Source organism: Salvelinus fontinalis, chromosome 31 (genome assembly GCF_029448725.1).
Source record: "Salvelinus fontinalis isolate EN_2023a chromosome 31, ASM2944872v1, whole genome shotgun sequence".
Taxonomy (NCBI): Eukaryota; Metazoa; Chordata; class Actinopteri; order Salmoniformes; family Salmonidae; genus Salvelinus; species Salvelinus fontinalis.
The window spans coordinates 818,178-839,638 of NC_074695.1; the positions used below are offsets into that span (position 1 = coordinate 818,178).

Below are 21,461 nucleotides of genomic sequence, written 5' to 3' on the forward strand. Positions count from 1 at the left end.
CTGGATCTCCCCAGGCTAAGCTGAATTTTAATCTCTTTATTCCTCTTTGCCAAATGCTGCCATGCTCGTCTCCAGACTAACTAAAAATAGCTTTTCTGCTTCCTCCATTTTGTATTTACAACCAAGCTGCACATGACAACAACAATCAATTCAAAACAAAGCAAACCAATATTTCCCTCAGGTTAAATGATCAATGGTTGACTAGTTGTTTAATTCTGTACGTGTCCCTACTGTAGTTGAGCACAATTTCATTTTAAATGTTTTAAAAAATTGCACTTCTCTTGAAAATTCTATGGATTATTACTGTGAAAAATTTCAGAGTTCCTTCAGTAGAACTTCTTGTGACGTGATGCTTCCAACTTCTTGACCAAATAGCTGTGATATAAGCAGCTTACAGCGTGTGTGGGGTTTGTGTTCCTCAGTGGTCCCGTGTGGCTCAGTTGGTAGAGCATGGCGCTTGCTACGCCAGGGTTGTGGGTTCAATTCCCACGGGGGGACCAGGGTTCAATTCCCATGGGGGGGACCAGGGTGAAATATGTATGAACTTTCCAATTTGTAAGTCGCTCTGGATAAGAGCGTTTGCTAAATGACGTAAATGTTACGTGTGACACGTTGTTGACACTGGCACCAAAACAGGTGTCTGTATGAATCAACAATGTATGACGTTTGACTTTATAATGCTGATGTCCAGTTGAACCCGTTTGTGATGTGGTCTGTGATGTGGTCCAGGTACTGAACATTGAACACTGACACCTGTGTAATAGGAGGTTTCCAGCTGAAAGACATGAACAGTCGATGACCAAGTCTAATCTGGAAATTTGCAAACGGGGGAGACCACAGCATGGGCGCATAGACTTTTTTCTAACGGGCTTTCTCTGACAAGGCGCGTCTATGTTAATCAGACAATACCAAATGTTCTGTAAACACGAGAGGCTGGCAGGACGTCACAACATCAGCGGCTACAGGATCTCCCACCATGTCACACAGATTATCAGAGTGCCCTCGGGCTCAGCGTACCTCCAGTCTGACATCGATCACTGTCAACAGATGTAAGTTGATTACATAGCATACAGCTTTGAGTCTAGAGTCCCACATAGAACAGACGAGTCCCACATAGAACAGACGAGTCCCACATAGAACAGACGAGTCCCACATAGAACAGACGAGTCCCACATAGAACACTGGAAATCATGTGTATTACAGAAAGGGAAAACATATACAGTGGATTCGTAAAGTATTCAGACCCCTGGACAATTTCCACATTTCGTTACGTTACAGTCTTATTCTAAAATGGATGAAATACATTTTTTTCCTCATCAATCTACACACAATACCCCATAATGACAAAGCAAAAACAGGTTTTTAAAAATGTTTGCAAATTTATAAAAACAAAAAATACCTTATTTACATAAGTATTCAGACCCTTTGCTATGAGACTCGAAATTGAGTTCAGGTGCATCCTGTTTCCATTAATCATCCTTGAGATGTTTCTACAACGTGATTGGAGTCCACCTGTTTTAAATACAATTGATTTGGACATGATTTGTAAAGGCACACACCTGTCTATATAAGGTCCGACAGTTGACAGTGCATGTCAGAGCAAAAACCAAGCCATGAGGTCGAAGGAGTTGTCTGTAGAGCTACAAGACAGGATTGTGTCGAGGCTCAGATATGAGGAAGGGTAGCACATTTTTTTTGCAGCATTGAAGGTCCCCAAGAACACATTGGCCTCCATCATTCTTAAAAATGGAAGAAGTTTGGAACTATCAAGACTCTTCCTAGAGCTGGCCGCCCGTCCAAACTGAACAATCGGGGGAGAAGGGCCTTGGTCAGGGAGGTGACCAAGAATCAAATGGTCACTCTTATGTGGCTCCAGAGTTCCTCTGTGGAGATGGGAGAATCTTCCAGAAGGACAACCATCCCTGCAGCACTCCACCAATTAGGCCTTTATGGTAGAGTGGCCAGACAGAAGCCACTCCTCAGTAAAAAGTCCCTTGACAGCCCGCTTGGAGTTTGCCGAAAGGCACCTAAAGACTCTCAGAACATGAGAACCAAGATTCTCTGGTCTGATGAAACCAAGATTGAACTCTTTGGTCTTGAATGCCAATCATCATGTCTGGAGGAAGCCTGGCACCATCCCTACGGTGAAGTATGGTGGTGACAGCATCATGCTGTGGGGATGTTTTTCAGTGGACTTAGAGACTAGTCAGGATAGAGGGAATCTCTGCTGATCAGAGCAAAGTACAGAGAGATCCTTGATTAAAACCTGCTCCAGAGTGCTCAGGACCTCAGACTGGAGCGAAGGTTCACCTTCCAACAGGACAACAACTCTAAGCACATTGTAATCCATTTCAGAACAAAATGTGGAAAAAGTTAAGGGGTCTGAATACTTTCCGAATGCACTGTATTATGCTAAGCATTGTGTTAATTCAATAGAATTGACTTTATTAATCTTACATTTCCCATTACTACCTGTGTTTATTCTAGACCAGGTGTCTCTACCAGGTAGCTCGCCAATCAGTTCTGAAAGTACGTGCATTTTTGTGTGTTTTTCCCGCAAACTGTCATAAACATGAAGCTCCCGGCTACTATCCAATCAAAGCAACATTGACATTATCCCACCCCTAGTTAAATACTATTGGCTTAAAAAGCCAAACGTAACACAATATCTGCCAATTAAAATATTTTGTCATGCCCATTCACCCTCTGAATGGCACCAATACACCAGCCATGTCTCGATTGTCTCAATGCTTAAAAATCCTTCTTTAACCCGTCTCCTCCCCTTCATCTCTACACTGATTTGAAGTGGATTTAACAGGTGACATCAATAAGGGATTCATAGCATTCACCTGGATTCACCTGGTCAGTCTATGTCATGGCAAGAGCTTCATGTTTTGTACACTCAGTGTATATAATGATTATATGTATCAATTGGGTGGTGATTGTTTGACAAACTCTGCCATGATGTGTTGCAGCAGTAGGCCTAAAAGCAGAAGCATCGCTAGAGCGACACGTTCCTCTCTTGCTAGATGCAGAATTAAAGGGGAATTACACAAAAACATCTATTTGGCAAGGGGGGGGGTTTTCCAGACTTCAAAAATGGTGTTCTGATGTGCTTGAAACATGTACTCAGAACCTTATTGTTTTCTCAATGAATCATTGTAATATTGATAGTAATAAAAAAAAACTCCCAAAACAGAATTCAGGAAAATACAAAATATAGTTTTAATAGGGTCCCCCCCCCCCCTTAGAGTTGTTTATTAACCATGATTTTTACCAGGTATGTTGACAGAAAACACATCTGTTGTACACCAAGGACCCAGGGAAGAGTTGCAGGGGAGATATGAGAAGAATGTGCCTATTTGAAAGCAATAACAAAAAGTAGCTTGCGAAAGGTTTCATTTTTTTTAATTTTTTTAAATACCTCTCATGCTAGAAAAGGTTCTATACTGTTTTATTATGGCAATGCAATTTGCTTTTTGTTTTCTTTTCTTGAGGTTGTACAGTACACTATCCTCCTCATATCTACTTGGATTATTATGGACCATAATGAGGAGGAAGCCAAGGGAACTGCTTTCATTTCTAAATGACTCTTTCATTCATTTTAGCAACAAGGACTGGAGGCAAAAGATGTCTTGACTTTCATTTATTTGACCTACGAAGAGGATACAGATGTCTCTTCAACTTCTACTTTTCTTCTTCTGTGATTGTGACTATGGACTTTTTGATGGACTTTATGAATTGTTCTTTTGCATAGCAATGAATGCACCCTGTAAAAAAAAAGCTATGAAAGCTTTTTCTATCTTTGTCATTTTTGGGGCCATTTGTATTGCTTTTTATCTGATCTCACATAACTTTGAATTATTCATATGATTCAAATGAATTATTCATATGATTCAAATGAATTATTCATATGATTCAAATGACAAATAAATGTTTCTTGTATGAATGGAAAACGAGTAAAGAAATGCTGTAAATGCTGTTTTTATTAAAGTGATTCTGCTAAATGTAGCTAGATGCATTCTGACTGAGTGGTCTGCTAGCCTAGCATACGATCTGTTAACTGTAGCTAGATGCATTCTGACTGAGTGGTCTGCTAGCCTACCATACGATCTGTTAACTGTAGCTAGATGCATTCTGACTGAGTGGTCTGCTAGCCTAGCATACGATCTGTTAACTGTAGCTAGATGCATTCTGACTGAGTGGTCTGCTAGCCTAGCATACGATCTGTTAACTGTAGCTAGATGCATTCTGACTGAGTGGTCTGCTAGCCTACCATACGCTCTGTTAACTGTAGCTAGATGCATTATGACTGAGTGGTTTGCTAGCCTAGCATACGCTCTGTTAACTGTAGCTTAGATGCATTCTGACTGAGTGGTCTGCTAGCCTACCATACGCTCTGTTAACTGTAGCTAGATGCATTCTGACTGAGTGGTCTGCTAGCCTAGCATATGATCTGTTAACTGTAGCTTAGATGCATTCTGACTGAGTGGTCTGCTAGCCTAGCATACGCTCTGTTAACTGTAGCTTAGATGCATTCTGACTGAGTGGTCTGCTAGCCTAGCATATGATCTGTTAACTGTAGCTAGATGCATTCTGACTGTGGTCTGCTAGCCTAGCATACGATCTGTTAACTGTAGCTAGATGCATTCTGACTGAATGGTCTGCTAGCCTAGCATACGATCTGTTAACTGTAGCTAGATGCATTCTGACTGAGTGGTCTGCTAGCCTAGCATACGATCTGTTAACTGTAGCTAGATGCATTCTGACTGAGTGGTCTGCTAGCCTAGCATACGATCTGTTAACTGTAGCTAGATGCATTATGACTGAGTGGTTTGCTAGCCTAGCATACGCTCTGTTAACTGTAGCTTAGATGCATTCTGACTGTGGTCTGCTAGCCTAGCATACGCTCTGTTAACTGTAGCTTAGATGCATTCTGACTGAGTGGTCTGCTAGCCTAGCATACGATCTGTTAACTGTAGCTTAGATGCATTCTGACTGAGTGGTCTGCTAGCCTAGCATACGCTCTGTTAACTGTAGCTTAGATGCATTCTGACTGAGTGGTCTGCTAGCCAACCATACGCTCTGTTAACTGTAGCTTAGATGCATTCTGACTGAGTGGTCTGCTAGCCTAGCATACGCTCTGTTAACTGTAGCTTAGATGCATTCTGACTGAGTGGTCTGCTAGCCTAGCATATGATCTGTTAACTGTAGCTAGATGCATTCTGACTGTGGTCTGCTAGCCTAGCATACGATCTGTTAACTGTAGCTAGATGCATTCTGACTGAGTGGTCTGCTAGCCTAGCATACGATCTGTTAACTGTAGCTAGATGCATTCTGACTGAGTGGTCTGCTAGCCTAGCATACGATCTGTTAACTGTAGCTAGATGCATTCTGACTGAGTGGTCTGCTAGCCTAGCATACGATCTGTTAACTGTAGCTAGATGCATTATGACTGAGTGGTTTGCTAGCCTAGCATACGCTCTGTTAACTGTAGCTTAGATGCATTCTGACTGTGGTCTGCTAGCCTAGCATACGCTCTGTTAACTGTAGCTTAGATGCATTCTGACTGAGTGGTCTGCTAGCCTAGCATACGATCTGTTAACTGTAGCTTAGATGCATTCTGACTGAGTGGTCTGCTAGCCTAGCATACGCTCTGTTAACTGTAGCTTAGATGCATTCTGACTGAGTGGTCTGCTAGCCAACCATACGCTCTGTTAACTGTAGCTTAGATGCATTCTGACTGAGTGGTCTGCTAGCCTAGCATACGCTCTGTTAACTGTAGCTTAGATGCATTCTGACTGAGTGGTCTGCTAGCCTAGCATACGATCTGTTAACTGTAGCTAGATGCATTATGACTGAGTGGTCTGCTAGCCTAGCATACGATCTGTTAACTGTAGCTTAGATGCATTCTGACTGAGTGGTCTGCTAGCCTAGCATACGCTCTGTTAACTGTAGCTTAGATGCATTCTGACTGAGTGGTCTGCTAGCCAACCATACGCTCTGTTAACTGTAGCTAGATGCATTCTGACTGAGTGGTCTGCTAGCCAACCATACGCTCTGTTAACTGTAGCTAGATGCATTCTGACTGAGTGGTCTGCTAGCCTAGCATACGATCTGTTAACTGTAGCTAGATGCATTCTGACTGAGTGGTCTGCTAGCCTAGCATACGATCTGTTAACTGTAGCTAGATGCATTATGACTGAGTGGTGGTTTGCTAGCCTAGCATACGCTCTGTTAACTGTAGCTAGATGCATTCTGACTGAGTGGTCTGCTAGCCTACCATACGCTCTGTTAACTGTTGCTAGATGCATTCTGACTGAGTGGTCTGCTAGCCTACCATACGCTCTGTTAACTGTAGCTAGATGCATTCTGACTGAGTGGTCTGCTAGCCTAGCATACGCTCTGTTAACTGTAGCTAGATGCATTCTGACTGAGTGGTCTGCTAGCCTAGCATACGCTCTGTTAACTGTAGCTAGATGCATTCTGACTGAGTGGTCTGCTAGCCTATCATACGATCTGTTAACTGTAGCTAGATGCATTCTGACTGAGTGGTCTGCTAGCCTAGCATACGATCTGTTAACTGTAGCTAGATGCATTCTGACTGAGTGGTCTGCTAGCCTAGCATACGATCTGTTAACTGCATTGTGAGTGGTTTCTTTTTGTTTTATAGGGAGAGTGGGAGCACTAGGTGATGATACCTACATAAGGACTTCATAACACAGTACGTTTAAAGTCAGATACTTATTTCCCATTGTGGTCCCTATTATTATTATTATTATTGTTAACATAGATACATATATGGTTAGGCCTACAATGATACATTACATAGATACATATATGGTTAGGCCTAAAATGATACATTACATAGACATTTACCCTCATGATACACTAGCACATGTTGCCGCGCGGTTAAACACTGCTTCCCATTAATTTCAATGGAAGGAAAGCGGTGAGAAGCGGAGAGGGCGGGGGACCTTTGGGCGGTGTGAAGGTGGCGTAGGAGGCGGTGAAAAATACACTTTTCTCAACTTTATGCAAATCACCAGCGGCGGGCGATGACCAATCATATCGAGTGGTTTCCATGACGAATTTGACGCTATGCGACCCAATGCTGGAGACTTTCTTCAAGCAAAGATGGCTGACAAAAATACTAGGATGGAAGCAAATGTAAGTAATTATAATGTCATAATAAATAATGCAAAAAATGTACAGTTGAGAGGAATATTTTAGTTAATGTAGAGACAAACGATTATGCATTTTTTTTTTATCATAAAGTTAATTGACAAAAATCGCGATTTAGCAAGCTAGCTGACTAGCTAACATTTGCTGGCTAGCTTTATGGGTGTTGTGACATGAGTATGAAATTGTAATTCTGTTGAATGTTTTAGGGACTCCTGAAACAACCAGCAAACCAGGCTGTCGTCTTGTGAAACAGTAGATGTAAAGAATCTAGCTAGCTAAAGCATTTACTGGAAATTGAATGTACAATTTTGTAAGCTTGCCTTGCTGATATTTGCCATGCAATGCAGATAATTGAAATAACGTAGCTAGCTAGCTATGTTCTTGCTTATTGTGCAGTGGAGGATAAAAAATACCTGTATGCCTATGGATGTATAGCTAGTTATCTAGACGATCTGTGTATGGACCCAAACGTTTGTTATACATATTAGTTCAGAACCTAGCTATGAACCTCAGCTAGTTGTATCCACTTCAAAACAGTCGGAACGACATTAATGAAGCCTATCGATTGAGTAGATTATAATATAACTTTATGCCAAGGATGCAAGTCGTATATACATGTAGTTATTACCATGCATGAGATCCCCACATTGTTGCCTGTACATTTAATGTATTCACTGATCATGTACTCTACCATGGCAAATAAAGGTACAGTTCAGGTATATGAAAACTCTGAGGCTGGCCGGGTCTGGTTGAGCTGCTCTGAGGCTGGCCGGGTCTGGTTGAGTTACGCTGAGGCTGGCCGGGTCTGGTTGAGCTGCTCTGAGGCTGGCCGGGTCTGGTTGAGTTACGCTGAGGCTGGCCGGGTCTGGTTGAGCTGTGCTGAGGAGGGATCTGGTAGCATGGGAAGGAGATTTTAGGGAGAATTGAAGAGGGTGACCGGAGATGCTCCAAACTCGGTGTGGGGCCTCTTTTACTCTGTATGGCTTGGACACGGCTCAGTGTATCTGCATGCAGTTCCTGGGAGACAAGTGGTGGAGGGTGAGTGTTGCTGGCTGTTCTCCAGTCTTTGTGAAATGCCACCGGATCCAGGTCTAAAGGAGCGTCTGATTTGTGGGTTCTGAATCAGCTGTTGGCTTGGTCCTGTTTTTTTTTTTTGGTACTCTTTGTGTAGATGGCGGTGCCTGAAAAAAAATCCTGCCTTAGCTTAGTTTATTCATTGATACAGGGATACTCATGAGCAGGATATCAAAAGTACATGTGAACGAATATGAGCTACTATCCGGGAATACTGTGCGCATGTAAACATGGTCATTGTTAGAGCGGCCGTTAGAGTATCTGGCCAATATAATAGATGATCTGTTGCTGCACGGATTACTGGCTGGAGCAGTTCCATCCTCTCAGGTCCACAGATCTGTGCAGTGCTCTGAGGGAATTTGAATGACTGACTGATTTTTGTTTTATGTTTTTCAGACGTTTGAGGAAGTTAAAAGTGATGTTTTTCTCTTTTTCAATTTTGGATTCTGCCCTTTTTGTTTTCCTGTATCCAGTAGTGGGCGGCAATACTCCTTTTCAGGTTGTAGTCTGCCCTAAAACCCCACCGAAGAAGAAGAAGCTCTGCGCCAATCACTGAGTTATAAATAAGCAGTGCCAATCAATGCATTATATCATAGAAGAAGAGGAGTCCATGTTGAATAAGACTTTTGCATCTGATGCAAGACATTGTCAAACGTTACTAGAGCATTTTGACTGTCGAAGTCAGGGGTTTGTTTTCCCCCGGAGGTCACCTTCCTAGCTAGCTACTACTGGATACGTTATCCAGCCAGTGATATGGAAGTTGGGGCAGACCAAAGTTTCAGCTAAAGTTGGCATGCTAGTTAAGTAGCTTAGTGTTATTTTTTTTCTCTCTCACTCGTTTCAGTGAGTGTTGTTCGTCTGTAGATACCTCTCGTATGAATATATAGCTAGATGTCAACGTCACCGCTATGTAGTAGCGAGCGGCTTCATCTCAATCACAGCTTTCTAGCTTCCTGGTTGTTAGCCGAAGTAACCTAGCTAGCTAAGGTTAGCGAGCAGTAGCACTGCGTATGCAATGGATTGTCTATCGGCATTTCTGTTTTGCTTGAAAGAGGTTGGTTCATAGTTGCTTTAGCTGGCTAAGTGAATGTTATAGTTTATTGAATTTTTGTTATGCTTGCAACGTTAATGTAAAATAGTTAACTATCATTGAATAAGCAGCAATAAGCACTTTTAAGTTATAAAAAGTTGCTATCTATGTAGAAGAGAGGTCATCGTGGGACTAACGTTAACAGGTGTTTCAGTTGGGAGAGCTCAGCTGTATTTGGCTTCATTCTGCATTTGCATTCGGCACTAAAACCGCTAGCTAACCAGCTATCAAAATGTTGGTAATGTATGAAAAGCTTCCCGAACAGCTTAAGAAAACCTCCCATGCCAGGAAAGCCGTTATCCTTCTCGTCGCTGCCTATGGAATCAAGAAACTCTACCCCTACTTATGGGCTAAACTCAGGAAGAAAGTTGGGGGTACACCGCTGCCAGTCCCCCTGAGCTCTAACGGGGTGCTACTGGAGGGGTCAGAGAAACAAGGAAAGAAGAAAAGCAGTAACTCGCCGGCTGTGAACCGGGAGTTTCTGAAGAGGCTAAGTCACCTGCTTCGTATCCTGTTCCCCCAGCTGTTATGTAAAGAATTGGGTCTGCTGGGGTTCCACTCCCTGGCTCTCATCTCCAGAACCTTCCTCTCTATCTACGTGGCCAGCCTGGATGGCATGATAGGTAGGTAGGACAGACATTGAATGTTTCTGGGTAGATGAACTGGCAGGTGGCTGCTTTCAGATTCAAGGTACCATGCTCCTGCTGTTGTGCTCTTGAGCAAGGCACTTAACCCCTTGTGACTGTGTTGTCTTGAGGCTGTTGGGAGCAGAGCAAAAGTAGAATGTCCATCTTTGTAGATTGGTGGACTAATACATTTCTATCCTCCCGACAGTGAAGACCATTGTGAAGAAGGACCCCCAGGCGTTTGTGTGGGAGTTGACAAAATGGCTGCTGATTGCCGTCCCGGCCACCTTTGTGAACAGCGCTATCCGTTACCTAGAAGGACAGCTGGCACTGGCCTTCCGCACGCGCTTGGTAACCCACGCCTATAAGCTCTACTTCAGTGACCAAACATACTACCGCGTCAGCAACATGGACGGACGCCTCGCCAACCCAGACCAGGTGTGTGTGTATGTGGGGATGGGATGGGTGGCTCTAGCCTTTTTGGGGGCCCTATGCAAGATTTGGTTGCCCCCCCCCCCCCCCTCATGCAATCCTACTTATTTTGCTATGGGGCAGATCTTTTGTTTTTTAAGTTTTAAAGCAAATTTCCTGCAATTTTGCCATGACTAATACCTTGTTAAGAATGATATCTGGGTGAGAGTGACTAACTAAATCAATGGGGTCCCCCTGGAGGTCAGGGCCCCTGGGCACGTTCCCTGTGTCATGTAAAAACATCTTCCCAGTGTGAAATAGTTTCCCATTGTTCTGATTGTGTTGTGATTGACGTTATGTTGTAAAAAGAAATTCACAGCGTCAAAATGGATAGCTGAGCTCCTGCAGATGTTTTTCACACCCCCTCACCCTTGATTTAGCTAGATAACTGGCCTAATTAGCTCACCCTTGATTTAGCAAGATAACTGGCCTAATTAGCTCACCCTTGATTTAGCTCACCCTTGACAAGAACATCCCTGCCGACCAAACCCAGATGATGCTGGTCCAATTGTGCCCTGCTCCGTGGGTCTCCCGGTTGCGGCCGGCTGGATTCTAACCAGGCCCTCTAGTTGCACAGCTAGCACTGCGATGCAGTGTCTTAGACCACTGAGACAGAGCCTGGACTCGAACCAGGACCTCTAGTGGCACAGCTAGCACTGCGATGCAGTGTTTTAGACCGCTGGGACAGAGCCTTGGGCCGCCTTAGACCGAGCCTTGGGCCGCCTTAGACCGAGCCTTGGGCCGCCTTAGACCGAGCCTTGGGCCGCCTTAGACCGAGCCTTGGGCCGCCTTAGACCGAGCCTTGGGCCGCTGCACCAGTCGGGAGGCCTATGTTATATTTTCTATTCAATCAATTTTCAATCAATCAATTTTATTTTATATAGCCCTTCGTACATCAGATAATATCTCGAAGTGCTGTACAGAAACCCAGCCTAAAACCCCAAACAGCTAGAATGCAGGTGTAGAAGCACGGTGGCTAGGAAAAACTCCCTAGAAAGGCCAAAACCTAGGAAGAAACCTAGAGAGGAACCAGGCTATGAGGGGTGGCCAGTCCTCTTCTGGCTGTGCCGGGTGGAGATTATAACAGAACTATGCCAAGATGTTCAAAAATGTTCATAAGTGACAAGCATGGTCAAATAATAATCATGAATAATTTTCAGTTGGCTTTTCATAGCTGATCATTAAGAGTTGAAAAACAACAGGTCTGGGACAGGTGGCGGTTCCATAACCGCAGGCAGAACAGCTGAAACTGGAATAGCAGCAAGGCCAGGCGGACTGGGGACAGCAAGGAGTCACCACGGGCGGCAGTCCCGACGCATGGTCCAAGGGCCCAGGTCCTCCGAGAGAAAGAAAGAGAGAAGGAGAAAATTAGAGAGAGCCAAGATTTTCAAAATGTTCATAAATGACAAGCATGGTCAAATAATAATCAGGAATAAATCTCAGTTGGCTTTTCATAGCCGATCATTAAGAGTTGAAAACAGCAGGTCTGGGACAGGTAGTGGTTCCATAACCGCAGGCAGAAGAGTTGAAACTATTCGGGAATTTAACCGCAAAAGGCATTTTTATGTGCACTACGTCATCACGGTATTTTTATGTGCACTATGTCATCACGCACAGCCTTTTATCTGCAACAAGTCAATTTGACGGCAACATTTTGTTTTTAATACAGATTTTAGAATATTCACATTCAAATCTGTTGCCAATTGGATAGAAACCTAGCTAGTGACTGACATGGCAAGCTAATTGGATGGAAACCTAGCTAGTGACTGACATGGCAAGCTAATTGGATGGAAACCTAGCTAGTGACTGACATGGCAAGCTAATTGGATGGAAACCTAGCTAGTGACTGACATGGCAAGCTAATTGGATGAAAAGCTAGCTAGTGACTGATAGAAAGCTAATTGGATGGAAAGCTAGCTAGTGACTGATAGAAAGCTAATTGGATGGAAACCTAGCTAGTGACTGACAGAAAGCTAATTGGATGGAAAGCTAGCTAGTGACTGATAGAAAGCTAATTGGATGGAAAGCTAGCTAGTGACTGATAGAAAGCTAATTGGATGGAAACCTAGCTAGTGACTGACATGGCAAGCTAATTGGATGAAAAGCTAGCTAGTGACTGACATGGCAAGCTAATTGGATGGAAAGCTAGCTAGTGACTGACATGGCAAGCTAATTGGATGGAAAGCTAGCTAGTGACTGACATGGCAAGCTAATTGGATGGAAAGCTAGCTAGTGACTGACATGGCAAGCTAATTGGATGGAAACCTAGCTAGTGACTGACATGGCAAGCTAATTGGATGGAAAGCTAGCTAGTAACTGACATGGCAAGCTAATTGGATGGAAACCTAGCTAGTGACTGACATGGCAAGCTAATTGGATGGAAACCTAGCTTAGTGACTGACATGGCAAGCTAATTGGATGGAAAGCTAGCTAGTGACTGACATGGCAAGCTAATTGGATGGAAAGCTAGCTAGTGACTGACATGGCAAGAGAAACTGCTGACGTACAGCCAAATTTAAAGCTTGTACCTTGTGTATTCTCCAATTCTAACGCTCAACAGTTAAGACCCCGACTGAGTTCCTAACGGAAACCCCTTTTTTAATGTTTTTATTTTGTGTGTCACTCATTGATATCATTAACATGGCAAAATGTGTAGAATTGTAGGAAATTAGCTTTTAACTGAAAAATCTCGACCCCCATAGCAAAATGGGTAGAACTGGAGAAAACTTTGAATTTTTTTGGGGAGCTTACACGTTTTGTATTCTAACTCTCAACAGTAAGTTGACACCCTGACCTGAGTTCCTAGCGGCCTGGTGCCCTAAGCGACAGCTTATGGCTGAAGCCGGCCCGTCCCTCTGTCCGTCTCAAGGGGTTGAGTTATAAACACAAAAAATACAAAATTGTTCTGTTCTCTGCGATTTATAATGAACAATGTCATATTCTTCTCCTCCAGTCTCTGACAGAAGACATGGTGATGTTTGCTGGTTCTGTGGCCCATCTGTACTCCAACCTGACCAAGCCATGTCTGGATGTGGTGGTGACCTGTTATACCCTCCTCAGGACCGCGGAGTCTAAAGGAGCCAACACGACCTGGCCCTCCATCATCGCCGGCGTTGTCGTGGGAATCACCGCCAAGGTGCTTTATTTAGTCTTTAATACCTTTTTTTTTTTTTTTTATATTTGGTTTATTGGGATTTTTAAGCATTTGTTTTGACCAACAAGAAAAAAATAGTTTTAGAAAATGATTTCCACAGATAGTAAGTAGTGAATTCTTTCACCCACCTTATTATTACTTTGTTTGTTTGGAGTACTTTGGTTGGGTTTTTGAAAAGTGTGTTTTCAAATATCTTTAATCACTAAGGTTCTGAGGATGTTCTCGCCGCGGTTTGGTAAGCTAGTGGTGGAAGAAGCCCGGAGGAAAGGAGAGTTGAGGTACATGCACTCACGCATCATCGCCAACTCTGAGGAGATCGCCTTCTACGGAGGACACAAGGTAACTGTCACACCTGGGCAAATACATACACACCTAGTAAATATACTGCCTTCTACGGAGGACACGAGGTGACTGTCACACCTGGGCAAATACATCCACACCTAGTAAATATACTGCCTTCTACGGAGGACACAAGGTAACTGTCACACCTGGGCAAATACATACACACCTAGTAAATATACTGCCTTCTACGGGGGACACGAGGTGACTGTCACACCTGGGCAAATACATACACACCTAGTAAATATACTGCCTTCTACGGAGGACACAAGGTAACTGTCACACCTGGGCAAATACATACACACCTAGTAAATATACTGTCTTCTACGCACCTGGGCAAATACATACACACCTAGTAAATATACTGCCTTCTACGCACCTGGGCAAATACATACACACCTAGTAAATATACTGCCTACTACGCACCTGGGCAAATACATACACACCTAGTAAATATACTGCCTTCTACGGAGGACACGAGGTGACTCACACCTGGGCAAATACATACACACCTAGTAAATATACTGCCTTCTACGGAGGACACGGGGTGACTGTCACACCTGGGCAAATACATACACACCTAGTAAATATACTGCCTTCTACGCACCTGGGCAAATACATACACACCTAGTAAATATACTGCCTTCTACGGAGGACACGAGGTGACTCACACCTGGGCAAATACATACACACCTAGTAAATATACTGCCTTCTACGGAGGACACGAGGTGAACATGACCGTTGACCAGTCTGTCAATGTCAGAATGCTAAAATTTCAGAGATATTATGGCAGTTGAAAGGAGGAAGACTCTGCCAGGCGTAATCAGTCTCCCCAGTGGCGCAGCGGTCTAAGGCACTGCATCTCAGTGCTAGAGTCGTCACTACAGACACCCTGGTTCGAATCCAGGCTGTATCACAACCGGCCGTGATTGGGAGTCACATAGGGCGGCGCACAATTGGCCCACAGCGTCGTCCGGGTTTGGCCGGTGTAGGCCGTCATTGTAAATGAGAATTTGTTCTTAACTGATTTGCCTAGTTTAAATAAAATAAAAATCTGACTATCTCTGCCTTTTCATCGTGGCTCTGGGATCCTGCAGTCGTGATCAGACTGATGTGTGCCTCTCATAGTGTTCCGCTTGAAGAAATAATGAACGGAAGGAGACGCTCTCAGGCATTCCTGATGTTGCATTGAGTGAAAACACTTTCATAATGTTCTCGTCTGTGTGGTGAAGAGAACCCTCCGGTCAGGCCGGGAGTCAGCGGGCGGTTAGGCCAGGAGTCAGCGGGCGGTTAGGCCAGGAGTCAGCGGGCGGTTAGGCCAGGAGTCAGCGGGCGGTTAGGCCAGGAGTCAGCGGGCGGTTAGGCCAGGAGTCAGCGGGCGGTTAGGCCAGGAGTCAGCGGGCGGTTAGGCCAGGAGTCAGCGGGCGGTTAGGCCAGGAGTCAGCGGGCGGTTAGGCCAGGAGTCAGCGGGCGGTTAGGCCAGGAGTCAGCGGGCGGTTAGGCCAGGAGTCAGCGGGCGGTTAGGCCAGGAGTCAGCGGGCGGTTAGGCCAGGAGTCAGCGGGCGGTTAGGCCAGGAGTCAGCGGGCGGTTAGGCCAGGAGTCAGCGGGCGGTTAGGCCAGGAGTCAGCGGGCGGTTAGGCCAGGAGTCAGCGGGCGGTTAGGCCAGGAGTCAGCGGGCGGTTAGGCCAGGAGTCAGCGGGCGGTTAGGCCAGGAGTCAGCGGGCGGTTAGGCCAGGAGTCAGCGGGCGGTTAGGCCAGGAGTCAGCGGGCGGTTAGGCCAGGAGTCAGCGGGCGGTTAGGCCAGGAGTCAGCGGGCGGTTAGGCCAGGAGTCAGCGGGCGGTTAGGCCAGGAGTCAGCGGGCGGTTAGGCCAGGAGTCAGCGGGCGGTTAGGCCAGGAGTCAGCGGGCGGTTAGGCCAGGAGTCAGCGGGCGGTTAGGCCAGGAGTCAGCGGGCGGTTAGGCCAGGAGTCAGCGGGCGGTTAGGCCAGGAGTCAGCGGGCGGTTAGGCCAGGAGTCAGCGGGCGGTTAGGCCAGGAGTCAGCGGGCGGTTAGGCCAGGAGTCAGCGGGCGGTTAGGCCAGGAGTCAGCGGGCGGTTAGGCCAGGAGTCAGCGGGCGGTTAGGCCAGGAGTCAGCGGGCGGTTAGGCCAGGAGTCAGCGGGCGGTTAGGCCAGGAGTCAGCGGGCGGTTAGGCCAGGAGTCAGCGGGCGGTTAGGCCAGGAGTCTGCGGGCGGTTAGGCCTGTCATGTGACCAAATAGAGAACCTAATCTCCTGTTGGCCAATCTGTCCAGAGACTATGGCTTAGTCCCAAATGGACCAGAGCCGTTTGGCTTGTCCAGCCTGCGACCTGAACCTGGGGATCAAACCAGTGAAATGCTGCTTGTTTTTACACCCCTCTGTTTCAACACTCTCTAGTGTGGAGCTGGGTTGGTTTTGTAATGCTAACTCTTACCCAAGCCCGACATCAACCCCATTTCAAATGGTCTAGTGTGACGCATTACGTTATGTTGTAGTAATTTTTGCAGACGCGGTTATCTAGAGCGACTTACAGGAGCTATTAGGGTTAAGTGCCTTGCTCAAGGGCACGTCGGCAGATTTGTTCACCTTGTCGACTCGGGGATTTTAAAACCAGCTACCTTTTTGGTTAGTAGCCCGTCGCTCTAACCGTTAGGCTAGCTGCCACCTCCGTTAAGAGTGTGGCGCTAGCAAAGCCAAGGTTGTGGGTAGGGCTGTGGAGGTCAGGAAATTAGCCGGTGATTGTCAAGCAAATAACTGTCGGGTCTCACCGTTAATTGACCGTTAATTAACAAACACATTTAGCATCTCCTGGCTTCCACACTGATGCAGACCTTTGGAACATCTACATTTTTTAAATGTCTAATAAATCCATGTAATATAGCCTACACCTTTACAATAAATCCATTCATTGTTTTAGACAGGTCTAAAGAAACATGATATGAAGAAAATGTAGTGTATTTCAGAAGAACAGAATAGCATACTCTGAGTTGCCCTTATGTTAGGTCCTGATCTGGCTATACAATGTTGGCTGTAGGCTACACTAGTTCACTTAGCAGAGAAGATTTGCTGAGAATTACATGGGATTATTTTATAGTGTGAAGAATACAATTGAATAAAGCCGAATAGAAAATAAAGGATATTTTCTCCTAATGATTTGAGGGAGTGTGTACATGCTATCCTGTGTTGAGCGGTTAGAAAAGAAACAGGTCCTCCTATATGCTTAATGTAGAGTTACTAATGTAACTTTAGTTGTTCTACAGACGTTGGGCTATACGTGTTGATGTTTAATACATTGTAAGGCTGCGTGATGCGACTCTAATGATGATTTGAAAAAAGTAACTTGTAAGGCATGAGGTCTACTTTTTTTTTTTTTTGCGCAGGCTGTACACACTTCATCAGTCTCTCATTCACAATTTGACAAGCACTTTATAATGCCTAGAATTTCACGGCGGCATCCCCATAATGCACCCTAAAAAACCAAACATGTATTTTGCGGCCAGTGGCCGTTGTGCGCTTCTCCCTGAGTGCGGCGCGCTCCATCACGTGATCGGGTGTGTCACACAGCCTACAATAAAGACCGACACAACGGAGACGCAACTGCACGTGTCCTTATCCAATTCCAAAGTGCATATTGGGACAACTGTCCACATTTTTTTTACTTTTTATCAGCCAACAAGATGAGTAGGCCAAACGAATAGCAAAAGCACTATCCGATGTAAATCTACTATCCTCCGTAGTACAAAGGTTGACCTATTCTGTGTGAGAGATACATATTCCAAACATAGTCTGGGACAGTTGTGGGATGAGAGAGATCCCAAATTACTAGCATCAAACTTTTTACGCAATGTGGCTGACGCAACACATCGAGAACGTTTAGCTTAAAATGTTGATAAACTATTTAAGCTATTTCTTCACATTATAAGCGTAGCCTTGTGCACACTGCAGTAGGCTATAAGCGCGAATGTGCCATTAGCTGGAAAACACCATTATCCAAAGTGACTGCAAATTACTTTCTTTTTTATTATTGTCTGGAAACCCACTTGTAGAATATACTTGCAGTAGGTCTCTTTAAAGAGAAGCCATGCAGGGTTATTAAACAGAGGTGCCTAGTTATCCTTCTATTGTTTATATCAGGTCATGTGGAACCTGGCCCTGATAGGTCTCCAAACCCATCTCTGATTTTAAATCTAGATCTTGTGTTTGGTATTTTTCATTTTTAAATGTACGCAGCCTGTTGTCTAAAAATGGAGTAAGGATTTGAGCTACACCAATAGATGCCGATGTAGTTGTGTTTTCTGAAACCTGGCTCAGCAAGTCTGTTCCTGATAAGGATAGTTTTATAAATGGATACAATGTTTATCACACTGATCGAGTTAAGGTGGGGGGGTGTGGCTATAATTGTAAAGACTAAATTCCTTGTCAGTGTGGCAAAGTCTGAAACTATTTGTAAACAGTTGGAATTTCTTGCTTTGAATCTTGAGGTTTCAAAGGGTCTCTCTATAACTGTGATTGGCTGTTATAGATCCCCCTCTGCTCTCTGTATCTGTGATTGGCTGTTATAGATCCCCCTCTGCTCTCTATAACTGTGATTGGCTGTTATAGATCCCCACCTCTGCTCTCTGTATCTGTGATTGGCTGTTATAGATCCCCACCTCTGCTCTCTGTATCTGTGATTGGCTGTTATAGATCCCCACCTCTGCTCTCTGTATCTGTGATTGGCTGTTATAGATCCCCACCTCTGCTCTCTGTATCTGTGATTGGCTGTTATAGATCCCCACCTCTGCTCCCTGTATCTGTGATTGGCTGTTATAGACCCCCCTCTGCTCCCTGTATCTGTGATTGGCTGTTATAGATCCCCACCTCTGCTCTCGGTGATGTTGTTCTCTGATGAACCTTCTGTCTAAACTTCTTTACAGTGAAAATATCTTGATTGGTCAACATCTCAACTGGTGTTGGTTAAAGCCGGTGTCTGATGATTTCAAAGTGTTTTATAATTCTATGAATCTTATCCAGTTGATTAACGCACCCACTCGCCCCCAAAATCTCAAATGTCCAGAGAAATCTACCCTGATTTGATTTGATATTGACAAATGTTCCACACAAATATTCTGCGGTTGGTGTTTTTTGTAATGATTTAAGTGACCATTGTGCTGTTGTTGCTGTTAGAAATACTAAGGTTTCAAAGACAAACCCACGTTTTATTCGTAAGAGAAATTTGAAGAGTTTTAATAAGCAGGCTTTCTTGATAATTAAAAAATATATATTGAAGATTGAGTTTATTCTTGATGTGCTTCTCCAAATAGTAAACAGACATGCCCCATTCCACAGGTTCAGAGTTAAAGGGAGGGATAATCCATGGTTTTCTTCTGAGCTGTCTAGTATTATTCACCACCGTAATCTAGCCTGGGCTAAAGCAAGGAAATCATGTTCTGATGTTGATTGGGTTGTTTTTAGGCCGTTACAAAACAAGTGTTCTTTTCTTCTCAGGAAGTCCAAGGCTGAACATTTTATGTCTGTTACCACTGATAACATGAATGACCCTAGACCGTTTTGGAAGGCTAAATCTGAATGGTAATGTTAATGAATTACTCTGCTGTATATGACTGAACTGAAATGCTGAATTGACTTGGTGCTGTCTATCTTGGCCAGGACGCTCTTGGAAAAAGCCATTTCAAATGTCAATGAGCCCTTCCAGGTTAAATAAATAAAATGCTTTTATTAGAAAGTTAATTTTCAACATTTTAAAAAGCATCCTCTCCAAACTGGAAACTCACTCGCTGCGTACGCCACTTAGGCTCTATACACCCCTTGTAAAGTGGATTAATGTGCTTAATTTTAAGTTATTTTTCAACTTTAGTTGTGATATACAAACCTTATTTATAACAAATAGGCCTATGGGCTAGGCATGGGGTGTGCAACTATGTTTAGGGGGGAAAAAAGGCATTGTTTTCTTATGCTGGGCATCAGTCACAAGTGATAATATATAATTGACCAATGATAGGCTAATATTGTCACCCATCAGACTATTCTTGATTTGATCTTGTCTTTACATGTACTAAATGATTTTGAATGGACCCATTATCATGTCACCTGTATCGCAACAGGGTCAGCAGGAAAAACTACATGTCATCTATGCATTTGAATAGCGAATGGAGGATGTTTTTCCCTCGTGGTTTATTTTCATGCCAGCCAGGCAGGCTATACTCCTGTTGTAAAGCAATGTGCTTTATTAACAAAGTTGATAAATAAATATAGTAGGCCTAGTCTATAGAAAGCTGATACATATAGTAGACCTAGCCTATAGAAAGCTGATAAATATAGTAGACCTAGCCTATAGAAAGCTGATAAATATAGTAGACCTAGCCTATAGAAAGCTGATAAATAAATATAGTAGACCTAGCCTATAGAAAGCTGATAAATAAATATAGTAGACCTAGCCTATAGAAAGCTGATGAATAAATATAGTAGACCTAGCCTATAGAAAGCTGATGAATAAATATAGTAGACCTAGCCTATAGAAAGCTGATAAATAAATATAGTAGACCTAGCCAATAGAAAGCTGATAAATAAATATAGTAGACCTAGCCAATAGAAAGCTGATAAATAAATATACACTGCTCAAAAAAATAAAGGGAACACTTAAACAACACAATGTAACTCCAAGTCAATCACACTTCTGTGAAATCAAACTGTCCACTTAGGAAGCAACACTGATTGTCAATATATTTCACATGCTGTTGTGCAAATGGAATAGACAAAAGGTGGAAATTATAGGCAATTAGCAAGACACCCCCCAAAACAGGAGTGATTCTGCAGGTGGTGACCACAGACCACTTCTCAGTTCCTATGCTTCCTGGCTGATGTTTTGGTCACTTTTGAATGCTGGCGGTGCTCTCACTCTAGTGGTAGCATGAGACGGAGTCTACAACCCACACAAGTGGCTCAGGTAGTGCAGTTCATCCAGGATGGCACATCAATGCGAACTGTGGCAAAAAAGTTTGCTGTGTCTGTCAGCGTAGTGTCCAGAGCATGCAGGCGCTACCAGGAGACAGGCCAGTACATCAGGAGATGTGGAGGAGGCCGTAGGAGGGCAACAACCCAGCAGCAGGACCGGTACCTCCGCCTTAGTGCAAGGAGGTGCACTGCCAGAGCCCTGCAAAATGACCTCCAGCAGGCCACAAATGTGCATGTGTCTGCTCAAACGGTCAGAAACAGACTCCATGAGGGTGGTATGAGGGCCCGACGTCCACAGGTGGGGGTTGTGCTTACAGCCCAACACCGTGCAGGACGTTTGGCATTTGCCAGAGAACACCGAGATTGGAAAATTCGCCACTGGCGCCCTGTGCTCTTCAAAGATGAAAGCAGGTTCACACTGAGCACATGAGCACATGTGACAGACGTGACAGAGTCTGGAGACGCCGTGGAGAACGTTCTGCTGCCTGCAACATCCTCCAGCATGACCGGTTTGGCGATGGGTCAGTCATGGTGTGGGGTGGCATTTCTT

General features: G+C 44.3%; 1 protein-coding gene across 1 annotated transcript in view; it reads left to right on the plus strand.

Moving 5' to 3' along the window:
- Nucleotides 1-8,667: 8,667 nt before the first annotated feature.
- abcd1 (ATP-binding cassette, sub-family D (ALD), member 1) overlaps nt 8,668-21,461 on the plus strand; it is a 44,628-nt gene continuing 31,834 nt past the window's right edge. Inside the window, exons 1-4 of the mRNA XM_055891072.1 lie at nt 8,668-9,972; nt 10,184-10,413; nt 13,400-13,582; nt 13,808-13,939. Coding sequence (XP_055747047.1) covers nt 9,582-9,972; nt 10,184-10,413; nt 13,400-13,582; nt 13,808-13,939 — 936 coding nt within the window. The 5' untranslated portion in view covers nt 8,668-9,581. The remainder of the gene's footprint in view (nt 9,973-10,183; nt 10,414-13,399; nt 13,583-13,807; nt 13,940-21,461) is intronic.